At 39.6% G+C, this 21,773-nt stretch overlaps 1 protein-coding gene across 1 annotated transcript; it reads right to left on the minus strand.

The window, feature by feature from the left end:
- Positions 1-286: 286 nt before the first annotated feature.
- Positions 287-20,279, minus strand: arhgap18 (Rho GTPase activating protein 18). The gene is made up of 18 exons (XM_085247582.1): positions 19,941-20,279; positions 11,046-11,310; positions 10,481-10,607; positions 9,778-9,860; positions 9,394-9,543; positions 6,882-6,945; positions 6,333-6,451; positions 5,661-5,732; positions 5,435-5,528; positions 5,131-5,222; positions 4,267-4,344; positions 3,556-3,715; positions 3,380-3,462; positions 3,075-3,281; positions 2,810-2,941; positions 1,926-2,047; positions 1,781-1,836; positions 287-1,602 (listed from the first exon to the last, which is right to left on the minus strand). Exons 1-18 carry the CDS (start codon positions 20,072-20,074, stop codon positions 1,511-1,513), a joined length of 2,130 nt encoding a protein of 709 aa, XP_085103708.1. The 5' UTR covers positions 20,075-20,279; the 3' UTR covers positions 287-1,510.
- Positions 20,280-21,773: the final 1,494 nt, after the last annotated feature.

Genomic DNA, 21,773 nt, shown 5'->3' on the forward strand with positions numbered 1-21,773 from the left:
GTGGTCTGTTTGCATCTGGTGCCCTGAATCTGACTCACAGAAAACCTGTACACTAATTCAATCTTTCTGTAAAAACTGCCAAGAGCTCTGACTCAAGCCCTTTACATCCAAGCTGTTGGACCTCATTATTTCTAACCTCACTGTTACTCTAAGTAGGTCAGTACAACGTGGTGGGAAACTAACTTCTCATTTGAAAATTGGAGAGATACAGGACTGCGACAGTTTTTCCAGTGTACAAGAACTTTTAAGTCATTCGGATACATGAGCACTCATACCAACAGATGTGGTAATTAATAACTGCATGTTTATTTACAGGCAGTTTTAGTGGTCATTTCAGAGGCAGTTACACAAAAACAGTTATCTGAAAAAAATCACAGTAAACAACAATACAAGGCAGAAAAAAAAACAAGATATTCAAAAAAATAAATAAATCAAAATCATTCAAAATAAACCCAAAATCATTTTTTTTTGAATACTCCCTAGCTATACATAAAAGAAGTGGCTCTATAGTGCAGACACAATCCTCCACAGGCTGCTGAAACTGTGAGAAACTGCACTAAATCTGATAAGACCTTTGTTGAAAACTGAGAGAAACACAAATAGATGCCAAAAAAACCCAACATAAAATGGGGATTTTTTTCTATTCCTGTCTAAATGCATGTTTTGCCAAAGTAGAATATATCAACTCATGTCCACACTGTGGATGGTACTGAGCCAAAAATGAATAAAACAACAAATGAACAGATATGTTTGGAGCCCAGCACGTGCAAATGTATCATCCAGTCAGCAGTCTATCCCTTTAAAGCAATACTTAAAGTGAACTTGACACACACAGTACTGCATGTGTATGACGTACACATGTGCTTGTTCACATTGTAGAGTAGGGTAAAACACTCACACATCCACTGTTTTTGATCAGTTTTCTTCTACGCTAAAAAATAAACCACTGCTTTACAGCACCTACCTTTCAGCTTCAGAGACCCAAACCTCCAAAGCATCCTTCCTGGTGAAATGCTCAGATTTAATGCTATTTAATAATGTGGCTGTACACATCATTTTTAGGACTTTTAATAGACATATAAACAGATTAAAAAAAAAAAAATCATAATTAGCCCACAAAAATGGACCAGTATTTATTCATGACTGATTTATGATTTAATCAATATTATTTTTCTGCACCAAACTATTAATCTCTATAATCTCCTGTTAATAATAATAATAATTTTCCTTTTTTCCCCCATTGAGAAAAAAGTATGGGAATTTAAGTTGTGCAATAAACTAAAAAGGACACGTATTTCCACATAACATAAAATCTGCTTTGATGAGTTCTTCCATTAGAAAATGTGCATTTTGTGGCAAATTTGAGGATCAGTTAAAAGTATCTATATCTATGCTACATATGAAAACTCCAAGTGCATCCAGAACCACAGACAACAAGGCAGCGGATATTCTTTCAGGACACAGTGGTGGCAATTTAGAGAGGTCCAGCATGAAGCAGGACCTGATGAACTCATCGCTGCATAGCTCTGATGACCCACTCTGCTGTAGGATTCACCTGGTAGAGGTCTTTCATATACGTTTCCCCATCTAGGCATCTTTCCTCTTTGAAGATGACAAGAAGAAGAGCAGACAGAGAGAAACATTAAACACATTGACAGCATGTACTGTCACGACTTAAAATGCATATTTGTGCCATAGAAGCTGTTTTATGAGCAAGGAAATTAATATTGTAGTGTATGTTTTTAGTTTACACATGTAGTTTTATGGGAGCAGAACTCACTGATGTTTCCGCCGATCTCATAGAGACACAAATCATCTCTTTTTACTGCCAACGAGCTGGAAGGATGAGAGAGATGAGAGACGTAGTCAGAGGACATGCGGGCATGTGAGAGCTTCTCTGTTTGTGTTGTTAATATTCATGTTACCTGTCCTGGCTCAGGAAGCGTGTTAACACATCACAAGCCTGCAAGTCTTCGGTAAGTTGAAGTGCCATAGAAATTTTACTGAACTGTGGTGCGTGGACTCGGATAATCCCCTGTGAGGTCTCCTGCTTGTACACAGAGTCAGAGAAGAGAAACAGACTGTCAGTTGCATTAGATGTAAACAGTTGAATAAAATAAGGTAATCTAAATCACTCTTCTAAATAACCCAGGTACTTACTTAAAACCTGGACTAATGACAGCTCAAGAATGTGGACTTAAAAAAAATTGTGGCTCCTCTGTTTAATAAACTACAGTCAAGGTTTAGGTTCACATCACTAAAGTTATTCATCCACTAAGAATCTGTCAAGAGGAACAGATTCGTTTTAACACAAGACTGCACAAAAGAAAGAACTGCCTAGAATCCCTTCAATTGCTGATTAACCAATCGCTCTTGTCAGACACCCGTGAGGAAAAGAGGCCGACATCTAATCAGGAGGATTGTGTGAGCTGCACAACGGCTCCTGTATAAATGATTTAAAAATTCAGTTATCATGATCTTCATTGTACTTTTATACAATAACACTAGATGTCTCAGACTGAAAATACAGTAAAATCTGTAGCCATCATAGACAGACTGACTTGTGTGCTTTTTTCCTAAATCTGTCATACATCGTCCTTATGCAAAGAAACCCTTTGTCTGCTTTGACACCTTTACCAGTAGTTTACAGGTGGTCTTCTGATAAACAAGATGTACACGGCCACCGGGTTAATGACTCTAGTCCTCTGATTTCATTGTATTACATAATACAGTGTGTTTATAATTTATAGATTTCTAATAGGATATTAAAAAACGTATCTCAGTGAAGCCAGGAAATTCAAACTCTTACCTCAGGGATAGTTTTCTCAGACGGTCTTTCAATGGCTATCTTCTTCAGCAGCTTCCGTACGGCTCTCTCTTTTTGCTTCCTCTGACTTTCCATATTTTGGTGCCTGACCTGATTCATAATGAACTTGGGGATCTGGATAAGACAGGCACATCACAGAGATATACTCCATTAAAACCAAAAAATAATGGTGGTTAGTGAGTAACTAGTTTAACCACACAAAAATGCCACACATGCACAGCTTTAATGCTAAGATTTTTTTTCTTACAGTCCACAGGAGATTTTGATATCTGATCAGCAGACGGACAATGTTGGCCGTGCTGGTTGCCATGGAGAACTCCTGTTGTTCTGTAACCTTGGACCGAAAGCCTTTAAACATGAAGATGTTGGGCGCCATGACGACAGAGACATTGTTCAGGGTCATTTTATTCTTGGCCTGATTTTTAATGACACGCTGGAAAAACTCCACCAGTGCCTGCAAACACAATTTTTTATTTCACTACAAAAATAATCACGCGCCATAAAGGAATAATATAGGGAACAGAAGTGTGATGACCATAAAGCCAAATTTACCTTCAAAGTGTCTCGATTGGCTTCAGGTAGCAAAAGGACGAGCAGGTTTAAAGCCTGTAGCTGCTGCTTCTTTGTGGGGAGATCTGTGAACGCACACAAATATACACAGCATGAGTGTGACACTTTGTTGCCTCACTATGTGTGTATGAAGCACTTGTCGTAAACAGGAAACATACTGTTAACAGCAATAAATGCATTGAGGTACTCCACGGTCAGTAGTGGATGGGGTAGCTCCCTGATAAACAGCTTCAAAAGGCTAGCAGCATCGTGCTGTTTCATCTGTTGCCACGAAAATGTCCCATCATAGAAGGAGGACTCAAGATCCTGGCACAGGAACTGGAGTTGGGACAGACAGAGAGCCTTTATCAACTTCAAGTACAATCAACAACACTATTACTTTCACATTTCAAATAGAGAAAGAGGTGATGTCACGGGAAGGAAAAGCTCAGTTTTAAGCTGCGTTCCCACTGGAAGTGACAGTGAAGAACATTTGGTCAATTCAAGTGACCATGGGCGAAATAACTGATGGTGGCCCAAGGTAAACTTCTCAACTTCCAGGTGAGCGACTGAAGCGCCTACCAGGAAACCAATAACTGACATATGACCTAATAGTAAATATATTACAGGGTTTCTTAGGCAACCAGAACCTGGACTGTCTGCAGGTTCTGAGCTGTCAGCTTCAAAGTGATGAATGATGGGTGAAGTGTTTTTTTTTTCCCCCAGTGTGGACACTGCTTAAGATGAATGACAGTGTGGTTGGAGACGGAGTAGGGAATATATATGCTCTGGAAGTTGATGCTTGATTTTATTATGCTTGGCGTTATTATGAACCTGAGATTTTACATTGTCTCTGTGGGAGGGGTGGTCAGCTAAATACTTGAACTAACCTTGACTCTAGTGGCTACTCCAGGGATCCGAAGAAGGCCCTCTGTGTGTAATCCTTCCTCCTCGATATGACTGATGATCTTATGATGAGAGAAAGAAAATGTCATTTAAAAACACCATTAAAACAAACATAAAGCCAATGAGTTGAGTGTAAATTTTGAGGTTCGGAAATATGCTTAAATACACACACATGCAAAAGAACAAACTACGATTACAACAGAGGTTCCCAAAGTGTGGGACCTGCCCCCTAGGGGGGGCGCAGAGTCATTGCGGGGGGGGGGGGGGGGGGGGGGGGGTAATGAAAAGAGGGGGGGGGAAACAAAACGTTTGGACACTGCTAGCGTAATGGACAGGTTTTTGACGGGGCTTCCACACAAACGCAAAGCAGGAGGTGAAGCATCGCCAAATATGTTTCCAAACCAACTTCCTTCCAAGCCAAAGACTAGAAAATATGGTGAAGCATATCTTCCCTTTGGCTTCACCTGCACAAGTGCCAAGGAGGTCTCCCCTGCAGAACTGGTTTTCACTGCGTCTGGAGCATGCACTGGGCTCTCCAAATCACAGAAAAAAAGAATCCCACATTCTTGATTTTTAGTTCACAAACACTTCTTATAATGACTAACTACTCCTGAAATTTTGCTCTTTATACAGTAAGGTTACAGTGGGATACAAATAATATCAGGCTGATCCTGCCACGATTTATTCCCCCTGTCCAAATCATGAACAAACAGCATCCCACAGTTGTTTATGTTTTTGAACCCATTTTGCACTTTGGGGCGAACATTGTTCTTGTAAAACAAAGGGGGGCCTAGCAAAAAAAGTTTGGGAACCACTGGATTACAATATGTGAATGTCAGTGCACTCACCTTCTGCAGTATCAATGGCACTTTGGTTCCAGGAACCCGTCTCTGGTCCTGATCCAATAAAGTGGTAAGAGGAACCCCAAACAATCCACTTTCTGCAAACACAAACAAATAGTGAGTAAAACAAAAGCACTGCACCGCACACAAGCACAGATACCATACAGGCACACATACCTTAGCTTTCTGTTTGTATGTGTGTAAATGTATTTATCTGTTGTATCTGATTGTGTGATTTGTGTAATGAGACATTTCTATTTAGGCTGTGGGGGCCATCTTGTGTGTGTGTGTGTGTGTGTGTGTGTTTAACCTTTAGTCTTCACTTTCAGGGCCTTGGCTGGCTTGAGGTCTATCCCAGAAGTGTCAAACAGAGCAGTCATCTCCACAAGCACCAGTCTATGCACCTGACAGAACATTACACACAGACACAGATAAACACAATGATGATACTAAACAGTAAGTGAATGTGGAGACAGCTCATCAAACACTTGTCTTGTAGGCATAGATACACAGATCACTGTGTTACATCATTTTACCTTTTTCATATCCAGAGGAGACAGGTCTCCTATTCGCGTCTGACCCGTTTTATCTGGGAGAAGCTTAAAGTTCTAGGGAGGAAAAATAAAGCTAAATTGACTTCTTATTGTATTTACATTCAGTTAGTGTAAAAGTCAAATAACTGCATGATGATAGATACAGAAAAACCCTTTTCTGACATTGTATGATCAGTGGAATTGTTCTGTTATACCAGCTCCAGCCACCAGATGTCACTAAGATTTAGCTCCAACACCATATCTGCTAATTGACAACACCATATATAGGACAGAAATGCTTATCAACTTCCAACACTGTATATAGATCAAACAAACAAATTCCAACATAACTGTAACTCTAAAAAAAATCTGATTATAAGGGTCTGCAATCCAACACAACAACAACTGTGTGCAAATAGTTTTTTCTGTGCTGCCATATCCATCTTCTGCTCTTCCTGGTAATTACTGACCTGCAACAACTTTCAAATAGCTTTGCCATGCTTGCCTGACAAAGTAAATGATCAATGCATCCTCTTTTGACTCTAAAGCGCCAACGCTGTCTATTGCACAAGCACAGACATGTTCAGACAATAAGAAAATTAAAAAAACACCATTAAGGAAGTGAATATGCGCATGACCTTTGTGTCCGTGTAAATCCTCAGGAATGCAGCTCACCGGTAGTTTGTCGTCAGGAGAGTTAAGGCTCCGGGTGACCTTAAAACTTTGGTGGTTGTCCCTGTAACTGAGCGCCTGCTCTGAAAACGCCACGTCAACATTCAGCTCTGTCTCCGTTTCTGTTTAGAGACACACACAATGAAGAAATAAAACTTATGACCACACATGTAGGGTAGTACAGATATGTTTATGATAGCTAAGTCCAAGTGTATACAAAGAGACAACTGGATGTGTTTTATTGGAGTTTAAGAGCGCAGCGTATTAGTCACTGCAGCACTCATAAAAAACCTATTCTCTGCAGCTTTATCTTCTCTGTTGTGGAGAACTTATGCTTATTATACAGTCACACGACTATACTCTGTTACTTCCTCTTGAATGTTCTCATATCACACAGGGACTTGTGTTAGTTCCCAAAAATGTGTGTGTGTGTTGCTAGGCAGATTTTTTTTTCTTTTTGGTGGTGGTGGTGGTGGTGGGGGGTCTCAGTTAGTGATTTATGACACTGACTCATATTGTAAGCACTTATCTGCATGAGTATGCTGCACATACCGGTTGAAGGGGCACCTTTCTGTCCATTCTCACTTCCTTCTTCGGATTTTTGAGGCTCCCCATCCTGCAACACACAGCACAACACACACACACAGACGTGAACAACACAGCAGTCAACAAGTTTAACAAGTCACAAATTTATAGAAAGCCCTGTTACACATTATCTTTTCTGTTAATTAGTGGACAAAGTCTGTGTGTGAGTGTGCATGAAATAAATATGAGAGGCTCAAACTGTTCAAACAGTTTGGACTAAAGACAGATTTAAATTTAAACGTATTATTTGTTAAATTTATTTCTGATTATAAATCTTGATCCCTGTATTTCATTTTATTTTTGTAATTTATCAACGATAACTCCAGTCAACTCTTTAACCCATACTGAATTTGCAGTGATGTCATAAAATTTTGGATTTTTTTAGGGAACTAGCAAGTAAATACTGCGAGACCTGTACTGAAGTGAAACACAAATTTGTGACCACTTCCTTTGTGGTACGTGAAACAACAGAACACTGAAAATGCTTATTTTCATGAACATCGAGTTAATTTTAACTATAAAGGCAAAACCTCATAAATGTCATTGTCAGTTCCCTTATGATTTTTCCAAAGGGCACTGACAATGCTTTGAGGATCTACATAGTCATGCATAGCAGCGTGACTGAGGCATAGGTCTATGCAAGTCAGTCAAAAGTCTGCGACCCTTGTATGTGTCGCTTTGCAACCAAAAATGGTAATCAACAACTCTAAAGTATGACGTCACTTGAAACTTCATAACAAATTCGCTATGAGTGTACTTTGTGTTATGCATGTTGAGTTCTGATCAGCTGTTTATAATTTAATTTGTTGTTTAGGTTATAAAGTTGGCAGCATTAATCTCTTTTTGTCTTTTGTTGTTGCTGTGTTTTAAAGAACAGTAAAAAGAGTTGGCTTCCACCCTGTCAAAATTGGTTGTTCATCCAGTTTATCTACTTTGGCACCGACCCCGGTGTATGGTACAACAATCCAAATGTTGAATGTTGCATCGAACATTTAATATCCTCAATAGTTGTCATTTGGGCTGTGTAGCAGAAAGATTAGGAACACTAAACGATTTTCCACCAGCAGGACTGAAGATAAGTTACCAGCAATGATTTAAGCTTGATTTAAGACTGCGCTACCCTGTTAAACTCACAAATCACACTAGTAAGAATTCAGTGTGCTTAGTGTACCACATGGAGAGTGTACTAGCTGAAGTATCTAAATTAAGATACAGTCGTAGCCTAGAAAGTACCCCACTGTAAAACCACATCTTGTTATCCAAACTATATTTATTATGCATATGTAAAAAAGTGTACAGCCAAAAGGTGGATCATCACTGTCCAGATGGCAGCAAGGTGTGGTTGGGAGTTGTGTTTTGTTTTGGGCCTCTAAGCAGACTCCTCATCTCATCCATATGCTCAGGTGCCAGTGATGATCTGAGGAGTTTCAATTACTCACTTCAGAGCTTCCTGGTCTTGGGCTGTGCACATGCCACACCAGCTTGTGATGTTTCCTCTTAAGATGCTCTTTATATTACCACTACAGCTCACTGGGTTGAGTAAGGCTCCAGGAGCTGGGCTTGTTTCTGGCCTGGACCCTCCCCCTGCTTTCCTCTCTATTCTCTACTGTCTTTGACCAATAAATAATATAAATGCAAACAAAATTATTTAATAAGGAAGAATCATATATATTATACTTACTGCTCTTCTGTACAAGCTAGCAAGAACTTTGCTGTCTTTTGCCAGGCTAAGCTAAATCAACCATTGCTCTAACTTTGTGATCAGGCATTAGAATGGCTACTCACAGCAAGAAAGCACTAGAGTCTCAATGGGGTTTGACCGACTGCAAAATACTGGGTCAATTATATTTACCAGCCAAGTATGACCCCCCCCCCTTTTTTTTTTGCCTTCAAAAATGCTTTAAGTATTTTGTGGCACAGATGCAACAAGGTGTTGGAAATATTCCTCAGAGATTTTGTCCACACTGAAATGATAGCGTCACACGGTTGGTGCAGATTTGTTGATCTATAATGAATCTAGAATCTCCAGTTCAATCACATCCCCCAAAGGTGCTCTGTTGCATTGAGATCTGTTGACTGTGGAGGCAATTTAGGTATAATGAACTCATTCTGTTTAATGAATCAGTTAGAGATGATTTGAGCTTTGTGACATGGCGTGCTACCATGCAATAAGCAGTCATCATGTTTTCCAGGAAAATCCCAGGAGATCAGCAGTTTCTTAAATACTCAGACCAGCACGCCAGGCTCCAACAATCGTGCAGCATTCACAGTCACTGAAATCACCTTTCTTCCCCATTCTGATGCTCAGTTTGAACTTCAGCAGGTTGTCTTGAGCATGTTTACATATCTAAATGCATTGAGTCCCTGACACGTGATTGGCTGATTAGATATCTGTGTTAATGAGCAGTTAAAAAGGTGTACCTTACAATGTGGCTGGTGAGCTGGCAGTTTGTGTCAAGCACAGTGTTGATCTGCTAACCTTATCAGGGTGTCGGAATATATCTCGAACATCAGGAAGTTGTTGCCGGTTACGTCGCCTTAAGGTCTGCTGCACTGATGCCACGCGACGTTCTACGGCTGCCGCCTGAGTCCTGGTGAGCGTGGAAAGGAAAACTGCACTGTCTTCTTCCTGTCAATACATAGATTAAGATCAAACACAAACTTAAATCTATTTGTTGTTTTCACACAATGTTTTACATTAGTCCATCTTTTTTTCTCTCATGTACATGCTTATTTGTATAAGAAGGCTTCAAACGTGACAAAGAATAAATGCTTATTTAAGATCTGACCTGAAAATATGGAACTGATTAACTGTACCTGGACTAACTTCTTATTAATTCAATAAAAGATATATGATTGTTACCTGATCATGATCCACTGTGATTGAATGATCAACAAGCCGCGCTAGACCTGCTTCTGCAAGCCACGCCTCCTCCTGCTCACCCTCTGAAAGAGACAAACAGAATGAGCAATACTGAGAAGGGAAGATGATGGGCAATTCCCTACTTGGTTGCTGAGATGATGCGGCGTTACTTAAACAAATCTACAGGTGCAGGAAAGGGAAAGGAGCGACCACATACACAAATGGCTTACATATTCTAACAGGAAGAGCGCATTTACGCTAGAAAACAATAGTCTTCACACACTAAAGGCTAAATTTGACTGAAGAAATGCACAGGAAGTGCATTCCTACTGTGCAAGCCAACACAGAGCCAGTATCCACAAGTCTGAGCTGGCCCAGCAGCGGTGTGTGATAAACAGCTGGTACTTAAGTCCCACATGAAACTACTTCAAAACGAGACACTTAATGTGTTTCCAAACTGTTTAAACAGAGATGCGAATGACGGCAAACAAGCAGAAAATGAGTATAAACATCGGGGTCTGAGGGAGACATACAAAGTGTTACATAAAGAGATGAATGAAAAGGCTGAGCTTTCAGTGAGGAATTCCTCTTCCAGTATAGAAACAGACTTTTAGATTAGAATTTGTTTGCGTCTGGACCAACACATATGTCCAAATAAGTCTACGATCCAAATTTTGCCTTCATCCTTTAATGTGTATCTCACCTTCAGGAATTTTCTGCAATTCCTCCTCTTGAACTTCTCCCTCTCCCCTCTCTCCTCCGCCGCCCGAGAATGAAATATTCTCCACCTCCTTCCAATAGTCGTCCATCTGCAGCTCGTCCAAAGAGTCCTTCAAAATGAGCAGACGTGCAGAAAAATGAGGTTTTAAGCTCACAGTTTCAGCTTCTCTGCCCCGTTTCAGCGATTAATAATTCATTTCAACGATCTTCCAGATATGATCCACAGAGATAATGAAGTAGACAGGTCTCTCAACTGGTCTCAACAAGTCTAGATGGTGGCAGCAACTGGCTGCGCCAACTGTCTGCTCTCACATAACACACATACCACACACACACACTTTTCATAAAGTGTATAAGAATTAAAGCAAACCCAAGAGCTTGCGTACTGTGTCACTCCCAGTGCAACTAAGAGAGGCTCAAAATACTGTACATCTTACCAGAGAGCTGTAAAATACAAAAAAAAAAAAATCCTATACAGCGGAATTTTGTAGGAATGAAATGAAGTATTTGCCCCAACAGACTGAAAGTGAACAAAATCTGCTGGCTACCTGAGAGTTGTAGCGCTGACATGCAGGCGATGGTCTCGACCTGGAATTGTGGCTGTGCCTGGGGCTGTGGCTGGAGCCAGTCTTGGGGCTGGATCCAAGCTTGGGGCTGGAGGAATGCTGGATTGCAGAATTTTGACTGGGCAGTGACATTGGCTCCGTGCTGCTGGTTTCTGTGCTGCCAGTGGTAGAAGAAGCAGAAGTGCCATATCTGTCTCCTTGTTGTCCATTCTGGCTGTGTTGCAGGGTGTACTGGCCTGTTTTGCGGCTGGAGACACATACAGACAAGAGCAGGGAGAGGTTCGTGAAATAGGTACATAATGGACAAAAGTTAAAATTGAGTCATTGGAGTTCATACACTTAGCTGGATATAGCTGCGTAAGGCATTGCTTTGCTTATTTTGAAATGCTGATTTATTAAGATTTTTATTTTTTGTGTACCATTGAAATATCAGTGTCTGTGATGCAGAGTAGCAAAAGAGGATCCCAATAAACTAAAGAAATAATATGGCAAGCCAGCAAAACGTATCATCTTGCTATCATAGTGGTCATGATGTAAGAAGGGGCAACTAGGTTTCTCTTGTAGCTGTGTACTTTGGACTTAGTAGTGACAGATGCCTTCCTCCAGCACTTGTTGGAAACATGCTCTGTAAGTACACAGGTGTGTATGCACTGATATTTCCTGTACCTTTAATGACATGAAAACAGGGCGATACAGTAACTCTGGACACGCTGGTCAAAGGCTCCAACTTAAGTTAAGCTATTAGCAAGGTCGTTTCCTAATCAGTCAGCTAATGATGCCAGCATTTTCTTGGAATAAAAATAGCACATCTCGCAGACCTTGGACTTTCCTTTGCTATACAAACACTGCAAACAAAGTTTATCACAAGGCATATTAGTGTGGCTTAGCCTAGGTTAGTTGATGGTGTAAATAGATAATACCTGCTAGAAATATCCTACTGACATATTAAGTACATTACTTTAGGTATACAATTTATCTGAACATATCTTTTCACCTTCCACATACAGAATTTCAATATCAATACTGTGTGTCATTAAATCTTCCTGCTCCAATAATATATGTTTAGTCCTCTGTTTCTCCTAAAAGCCTCTCTCTTATCCTGGTTCTGCTTGAGGTCTCTTCCTCTTAACAAAGGAGTTTTCCTTCCCATTGTCACCAAGTGCTCGGTCTTAAAAGGGTTGTCTGATTGTGACAGTTTTCCCTCTAATTTTGTGGGGTCTTTACCTTATGATATAAAACACCTTGAGGAGGACTGGTGCTTTATAAATGTTGCAAATAATCTGATGACATCACAATAGATCACTGCAGACAGATCAGAGGTAGACTGACATCAAAATGGGGAAAAATAATATAAATGTGATACTGGCTAGCTGGCCAGTTAACAATTTTGTAATTCACTACAGTAAATGCAACCGATTTAAGATGTTCCAGGACTGCTTACTATGAACTTCTTTAAATTTGACCACAACATTAGCAACTAAAATGGACTTGCAACCAATAAATGTCATGAAAAATATGAGTTTATATTGACGATAACAAAGGTCTAGTTCAGGTCAGTGTACTAAGTTAATACAATTAGTTAATCGGAACAAGAAAGATGAGTTATAAAGATGAGTTACTGTTTATTCTTTTTTTTCCCCTGGTACACACAGATATCACAGGCACAGGTGTTCCTCCAGTAAAAGACGTAAAAAAGTAAAACCCAGCGAGTGCCACTCACTTTTTCCCCCCTTGGAATTTCAGCTCCCATCACACTGACAAGGTCTCTTGTAACATGTGCATTTTTCTGCTGGATTTGAAAGCACACACTAAAACTGAACATTAACAATATAGAAACTATTCATTTTTATGTTTTTTCTTGCTGATTTTAAATGTTGAATGCAACATTTCTTATGTATTTATTCTGCTTGTGCCCACTAATAAAGACACAAAGTTTTCACACCTGCTGTACTATAATTAGTAGCACCTCTGTCACTATATATTGTGTAATTACAACATCCGGGAGAAGAATAAGGGCAAAAAGGGTTAAAACGCTATTACATCAGCTTATTGAAATGTCCCAGAGCATCAGCATGGGTTCTAAACTGTGCCAACAACAGCAGCAAAGCTTTCTTCAATTATAAGATTGATTAAGCATGACAACATTTGTCTCTCTTTCCTTTAAGCAACAAGAGTTATATTGAGCAAGCCACTACACTTGTAGTGCAAGTGAAGCTCCTTAAGGGTCTGTGGTTTCAGTGTCACACATCAATCAAGCTGAAAGGCTGCTTTCAACAATCTTGTCATTCATCCATCTTTTTGCAAATTATCAGTGTCATCTCATTTACCCAAAAATATAGAGCTGCACACCCGTTAGCAGGGCTGTTTAAAACATCGGACACCACGACAATAAAACTGATTGGAACAGGCCCCTCAATTAAAAAACTACAAGTATGGCTCCTGAGTCCGAACACAGTTATTCCCGTTTCTATTAAAGGGTGCTGTCATGCACCAATATAGACCTAATATTTCAAATGTATGCTTGAGAATCATTATAAAGCTCTCAAATAACAAAACAATGACTTATTAGGTGTTTGTAAGAGATGACATGTTTAGTCGGTATATACAATATGTTTATAAAGCATTAAGTCACTAATAAATGGGACATTAGGTCAATTTCAATACAGTATAACACAGCAAAAATACCAAAACAAAAAATTCCTATATAACTAATATTTAAGTTTATTTTATGTTAGAATGATATAAAATCACAACAACTTCACTTTGACATATGCTAAAGCCAACAAAGAAAAGGAGGGAGAAGAAAATCGTGTAAAGTAAAGTTGCCCTTTGTGCAAATATATGATTTACTTTCAGGTAATGAAGATAAGCAAAAAAAATGCAAACACGTGCAAATGTACCAACACACGTACATGAACTCTGCACATATTCACACACTCATATACACAGGTGTTCAAAAGCAAAAGATAAGCACTGATAACTTTTAACTAAAAAACTGCCATTTTCTACAAATCTCCAAGGAAATGGAGGAAGTGAAAATCAGTTAGTCCCAAGGACTAAATGGGATTTCAGACAGAGCGGCACTAAGCTGATGCTCTTTATTAATTAATTTGGAATTATCACCCCAGTATTACCCTGAGGGTTCGTGCTGAGCTACGGCCACATACCACAGCAGACTTCCTGCAACACCGAGTACAACAAAGCCATAAAAACACAAGGATTTAGCTGGAAGTTCTGTGCGATACCACCGACTTCTCTTTATACTTCATCTGTGGTTTTAATTTAAAAAATAAATAAATAATAATAATCATCTCCCAGTTCATGTCCATGTTGCCTTTAAAAGTTCAGGAAGTTTGATGCTTTCATTTGTGAGGAAAGACATCAGCGTTTTCTGATGTACCTCAGAAGATGCGTTTACCCTGAAAGCAGGCAGAGCTATGAGCTCACCACATGAGTTAATCGTTTACATGTGTTGATTCAGAGCTTCAGGATGAACAGTTTGACTAACTCATAAATCAGAGATGACCAAACAAACACACACACCAAAACGTGCACATTACTTTATCGGTGTTCAAATTCATAAAAGGCGTAAAGCAGCATTTGTTTTTTCTTTACAGTACATTAGATTTACAATGGAAAACATGTATGATTATGCATCAAAGTGTCTAGCAATTAGCTAATTTTAGTATTGAAAATAATATCGACTAGTTGGATTGCTGACTGTTTTTGTAAAGACTAAAAAGTAGAAACAAGTACTGAATGAGTTATATGCAGTAAGATTTAAAATTCTGGAGACCTGTGGGAAACTGACTTCCAGTGTAGTCAGTGGATATCCAGGCCAACATTTTCATTTCTGTCCAGGGGTCAGTGTCTGAAACGTGATTGTTCGATAGCATTGTGACTAAAAGTGGATGACAAACAGAAACCAGAGAGTTATCTGTACCAAAGGTCTTATTACCTACAGACTCTCCTAACCTGTTTATAGGGATTTTATGATCCCCGGTCAATTTTCCATCAAACCCAGCTGAACTTTGCATTTATTAAACTCTGTGACTTCCCAGTTTCATAGGGTTTCAGAATAAACTGGTTCCTCTGGAGCTGCCAGTTTTGTTTTAAGCACTTTTGTGTTTGTTCGAAACACTTTTGATAATTGAGAAGTTAGCGTTGCTGTGGTAGATTTCTCAGTTCCTGTGGAAATGTGGCAAACGTCATGTTTGCTGAACATTGGCAAGGTTAAAGTGACACTGTGAGTATCATGCCAAGCTGGTTATCATTTAGGCATTTTCCTGCATTTTAATAATTGTATCTGACACTCAAACTCAGAATCTGACAAAAATGAACTTCAGATCGTCAGCGATCTAACTGGGTAAGACACTCCTGCCACATTTTTCATTACAATACAATCATGTCATTCATGGAAATGTATTTACGACCTTGTTAAAAATTAACCTAAGGTTGTTGATCACTATGTAACAATCAGGTTAAACCCAAAGTTCAGGTCTGCCTCCTGTTTGTGTCTTCCTACAGTGTTAAAGTCAAGGTCGCAAAGCACACACCAAATTAATGCAAAGAAATTTGTTTAAGGCTTTGCATACAACATCACTTTGCTTGCTTATGCACACACACACACACACACACACAGTCCGAGAGACTCAGCAGCGTGCCCTCAGCTGCCCTTGCTAGCAAAACAAACACATTCTCATTTTGGCACACGTACAGTACATATACATATTATCTTTGAAGTATATAGAGTGCTGCAATGGTGTGTATAATTGTTCTCTGTACCTTTTTCCACACCTTTTATCAGCTGCTTAGAGCTGCCGACAAAGATAGATTGCGCAAGGCCGTGTGTGCGCGCGTGGACTGAAAACAGCCTATAAAAATCAATCCCATGCTGTGAGCTGCAAACAGGAAAGAAAGAAAACAGTGGCACACACAAAGAGCCAGTTCAGCACACATGAGGTGAACATGAGTCAAGATCTGAGGAAGCCAATTTCCCACATGACCAGCGTGACTTTATGAATCACTCCAGTGGCACAAAACATGATTTGGTGGAGTAAATGTAGCTTTAAATGAATCAAAGCAGATGTTATATTCGCAATTTCTAACAATTTATTAAAATTCTATCTGATCTATTCAAGAAGTAACAGCTATTATTATGTTAAAGACACACGATCATATTAAATATGGAGTAAGTTACAGCCTCGGCCTGCAGCATTAAGATGAAGCAAATATTTTAAAGCATTTGTAAAACAATCTTCTACTCTTACTATAAAACACCAAATCTCTACATGTTTGCCCACCAACTCCTTCCTATACGATCTCGAGTTCAGTGACCAAACTTGGCACACAGGTACAACCTTAGGTCCTTGAAGGTTCTTATCTATCGCATATATTATGACATCACCACATTGCATAGCAACAACATACCAATAGGCTAAAATGACCCTTTTATTTTTACTATGCAAGTGCCTCTAACACCTTAAAAAGCATTGTATTATATTAATTTGATGATAAAATCTAACTTATATCTACAAAACTTTAATATTATGATATATGTGCAATCATGTTGCCAGGCAACCACTTAAAAGTGGACAAAAATCACTGACTGAACAATACTGTAGCATGTACTTGTACTTTGACTTGAGCAGCCATTTTTCTTTTGCACTTTATTTTTACCCATGTTTGGTGTCAGATACAAGGCTTGTTTTCACACAGCTGCATTCCTGCATCTATTGGGATTGACTTTTGACATATTGGGAAATGTTTATTCACTTTCTTGCTGATAGTGAGATCAAAAAGACAACACGCTCGTGTCTGTACATGCTGTAAAGAGAAGCTTCAGGCAGATTTATCCCAAATTAAAACGTCTGGCTTGCTTGTAAAATAATTAATCATATTTCAATTTTATTTGTTTAATAGGATAAAAAACACCTATATGTGGCTTTTGCTTTGAATGTGAAGATATCCCTTTATAAACAACCTAAAAAAAATATTGTCCATAATGTACGACATAAGATTTTAAAGGAGTGCTTGTTTCAAAACTGACTTTGGAAGGGGAAGACAATCAAACTTATTTTTAAGGCTTCAAAACACAAAGTGAACAATGGGCAGCTGAGGAAAAGGGAAGAGGATGACAAGTGTTTGTGTGTCTGTCCGTGTGTGCACGTGGGTGTGGTATTTCCATTTAGACCAACAGATGCCAGCTGCTCTTTCTGAAGACAGAGCCTAGCTCTGTTTCCCCGTCTTACACAGTTGCTGGTGTCAGCAATGACCCACTGGTTGAACAAATCATCTTCTTGTAGTTCTAATGAATCGACAATATATGACCTATCCATGTCTGTTATAGTATTCCTGATTACTAACTCCTTTGCCATGTGTTTTTCTGTAGTATTCAGTTTTAGCTGCATCTCCTTAATCCTCAGCTCTTCTGTTTGTAATTTGTTTATCCTTACAGGCGCCAGATTTGATCTGACCGATATGTGTTATACAGAACACAGCTGTGTGTTTGCACCCTCTGCGTTGTTGTAATTCATTTTGGCCCGATGCCTTGTAACCTTTCATTTATTTCACTTCCTGTTGTAGTGCTCTGTTGTAGAGCTAAACTGTCTGTTTTGTCACGCTAAACTTTGAGAAGTAGTGTTTTATGCCAAGTCAAATTAAGCCAAAAGGTGAAGTGCCAAAAATTCCAGTTTCTCAAAATGCTGCCAGGCTCCAAGAGCGAGTCAGTCCCCACAGACCCCCATATTTCCTGAGATTCTGAGAACTGTACAAGGGATTGAAGCTTTTTAAGTCACTGAATCTGGAACTGGTGCTGTTGATCGAAGGGTCTGTCCTGTCCAAAAAGACTGCTCATTGTCTGGGCACTAATAGCTAGGTACATCTATAGATGTACCTAGCTAATGCTAGCTAGCATTAGCTGCTAAATTAACATCCAGACTCTCATTCATGTATGGTTTATAAAAAGAAAAACAAAGAAAAGAAAAAAAGAATGATGCATTAGCCCCTATGCTAAGGCCACTGCTTCAAGAGTAGTCCAAAAAGAATAATGACATCACTTTGGTTACAACCCTCTTTTATATACAGTCCATAGTTTATATATGGCAATGGAAAATGTGATATAATAGTGTAAAGTTTCCTTGCTTAGAGGGCCTGAATGTAACAAATAAAGACATCAAATGCGAGACTTGACACATTATGTCTCTCTGGCATTTCCTGATGAGGGGAAACAATGACTACAAAACTAAGCCTCCGCACGTCAACCTAGACAGGATACACATACTCTGCTTGGGAGGTGAGACAAAGGCAGCCTGTAATGTGATGCTGCTTTTCTTTTTTCTTCTAGCTACCTGGACAAGCCATCTGGAACACGCACAGAGATACACACCTACGCACAGGTGTGCATGTTTGAATCCCAGCTGGGGCTGTTTACTTTTACCAGCCCACAGTTGGTGACGGCAGGTGTTTGCTGATGTAAATGAGCAGACTTCATATCCAGCTCAGCCTGTATGAATCAGCAAGATCCGTTATAAATAAAAGAGTAGCTATACAGTTGTTTCCGTAACACCTTAGTTCTCATTCATCGCTGCCCCAGCGACAGCACCTCTTGAATTACTGAGTCTCTTCCTCATTGTACAAGCGGACATGAAGGTCGTCAAACCATTAAATAAAACAATAAGCCAGAAAGTTAAGCTATGAAATCCAGACAAGGCATGACTACATTCTGCTACATGAAGAGAACATCAAAACACCCAATCAGATGTTGTTTTTCAGGTGGAGACTGATCACATCGAGTACTAGATTTGAAAAATCTGTGTAGGAAACATTGACTACTGCCCTGGAGGTTTGTGGCAGCCCAACATGTAATTTATCAATCATACATTTTACTAACCACATGACATCACAGACAATTATCATTCTGGCCTTATATTTCCACTGTTGCATGGCTCCATAGTGTTTTTTTGCCTAACAAGAGAGAGGTTACTTTTGGGGTTGCCTCAGGAAGGGCATCCGGCATATATAAAAAAAGAAAAATCTGCCAAGTCAAACATGTATGGTTGCTCCCATGTGAATAAGAAAGCAGTTAAAAGTAGTTTCTGTATACTTTGTTACAGTTAAATTATGTCTTCAGACACTTCCGAATTATCCTGGTTTTAAACTAAAAACCAAAAGCTTTAAAGTGCAGCAACACAGGCCAAGTATAGAATAACTCTACACCCAGCTCTATATTTTAAGTGTCAGGGATTTTCTGTTTTGAATCACAGAAAACTGACTATCCCATATAGATTATTTGTTTTAAGACATCCTTACAGCTGTTATTTTCATAATAGAACAATCTGTGTAATATAACATGATTTTTTTCTGTTTAAGCTGATGGAAACTAGTGAACAGGATTTACCACAGCGCAAAAGTGTGTCACCAACCACACTGACCAGGGGAATGGGATATATGAACTACGAGCTAATTTAATACTTCTGCATTTGAGTCTGTTCACTGCTTATAAAACTAGCACTTCGTAGGGGAAGACTTTTCGTAAAGCTACAGTGCTAAGGAAGAACTGTGGATTAGGTGTGAAATCTTGGCCAGCGGAACAAAACCAAGGTGAAACTTGTTATCTGCTGATTAGGAAAAAGCATAACCAAAGGCCAAGGGCGGCGTTAGGCCAGAGGGAACAATAAGAAATGTGGACTGCCTGCAAGCGCAGTACACCGGGCCACTGCTGAGTTCAAGTTAACGCAGTTAACACTCCTTCCACAGCTGAAGTTCAAAAAAGAAAATGAGGAAAAAATAGCATTATCAACGTGACCTTTGCCCTCTTTCACACACACTTCTTTTAATGGTCTGTAAGGACGGCATTACAGCTGCACACACTCCCACCTGTGTACGGTGTGCTCGGCGTCCGGTACTGGCGGACAGCTGGACTCACACGGTCCAGTTTGCTGCAACAGTTCCGCGTTGCTGTGGTAACCCGTTAAAACCACTCCCTGTGACTCCATCTGCTGCCGGCTCATGTTTCTCCCGCTTTTCGTCTTTCTTCTATTTTACACACGGCTATGACATCCGATCGCTAATCGATAGATAATCACTTTATCCGTGTATTCCTTCCATCTGTGTGCGGATTTGTTGCCGACTCATTCTCACATTTTACTCTCCTCCTCCTCGTCCTCTCAGCTCCGTGTTATCGTCTTTCTCTACAAATTGTCGGTGTGTTTTCTGAGAGGCAGCGCAGGACAGGGGCTGGATTACACTCACAGACCAGCTCCGGGATTGGTCCAAACCCCGCAGGGCAAAGTTTCCGATGTGACAGCGCACCCAGCTGCTCTAACAGGGTACTGAAAGCTTCCTGTACAAATAAGCTCAAGGGGGTTTTCGAGACTCCTCCATATATCTTCCCAGTAAACACACTTTTCTCCTTAGATTTGAATTATCATTTATATATAGACACACACACACACGTATGTGTATTAACAGCTTGTGGCACCATTTTTAAAAAGTTGTAAAGCAGGACAATTAAAACCATGTTTCCTACATTTTATAAAGATGGTAACTTTACATGCATTTCATGTAATGTCAACATGGCTCAGTCTAATCTGGCTCCACATTGTGTCTTTTGTCCCGACTTCCTTTCCTCACCCTCAACCCCTGGCGCCAGATAGCTGACCCTATCTGAGCATGGTTCTGCTGAAGGTTTCTTCCTGTTAAAAGGGAGTTTTTCCTTCCCACTGTTTCCAAGCACTTACACATAGGGGGTCATCTGATTGCTGGTGTTTTTTTGTTTAGATTATTGTAGCTGTATTACTTCACCTTACAATATAAAGCCCCTTGAGGCGACTGCTGTTGTGGTTTGGCTGTATATGAATAAAACTGAATTGAACTGAATGATCTGCAACCCGTACAGCTAGTGGGACTTAAATGTATGTTATTTGCTCTACTATTTACAACTTACGGTAGATTAGGTGGAAGTCAATGCTCAGTGTTTTTCCACTCTGGATTGATAATGAGCAAAATAAAGTTTCCTGCTAGTTTCAGCCATACAGCTTAAGGGTTCTTTATTGTCATCTTACAGTTTTGCAGCTGTTGTTTTAAAATACAGCCTAGGGTTCATGTTCGTGGGCAGCTGCTTTGGCTTTGAAATGAAGTAGTGTTTCTAATATGCAGCTTTGCAAATACTTGAGGGTGTTCACACACTGACCTGAGCCTGCATTATATTAATATCCTGCAAGTTTATACTTGCACCCCCAGGAAAATTGCTTGGATCATTTTTGGATAACATAACATTTCTAGTAACCACAAATTCTAAACGATAGCTTTTAATATGTGAATAACTAAAAAGGCTACTTGTCACATTACTGTTCAATATGCACAACTACAATATAAAAGGTAAACTGACTACTTTTTTTCTGTGTATGCTGTTATATATGCAGTGTATACTACATGCTTATAACTGTATCATATTTCAAAGGCCCAGAGTCAGTCAGAGCTGATCACAGCACATGCACAGCAGGTAAACTACACATTTGATCCTAAATTTTGAGCACTTACAGGTAACACACATCACATAGCATGTGACCTATGTTTAAAAATAAAAAGGGTTACATACCCATATGCACACACCGGTGTACAAACACAAAAACCTTACCAATTCCTTACCTGAGCTGGAGGTAGTATGTGAATCTGGAGGCCATTGTTTTGTTGCCTGATTGAATTCAG

This window comes from Mchenga conophoros, linkage group LG15 (assembly GCF_057382185.1).
Source record: "Mchenga conophoros isolate Kocher_MC1m ecotype Shallow Benthic linkage group LG15, M_conophoros_male_GT1.1, whole genome shotgun sequence".
NCBI classification, from domain to species: Eukaryota; Metazoa; Chordata; class Actinopteri; order Cichliformes; family Cichlidae; genus Mchenga; species Mchenga conophoros.

Bases quoted from the DNA above. Each gene is read 5' to 3' on its own strand.
- arhgap18 (XM_085247582.1), bottom strand. From the start codon at position 20,074: ATGAGCCGGCAGCAGATGGAGTCACAGGGAGTGGTTTTAACGGGTTAC. The intron at 4,345-5,130 runs GTGAGTGCACTG...TCTCATCATAAG, and splicing joins TGCCATTGATACTGCAGAAG to ATCATCAGTCATATCGAGGA. The intron at 3,716-4,266 runs GTTAGTTCAAGT...TCCCAACTCCAG, and splicing joins GAGTAGCCACTAGAGTCAAG to TTCCTGTGCCAGGATCTTGA.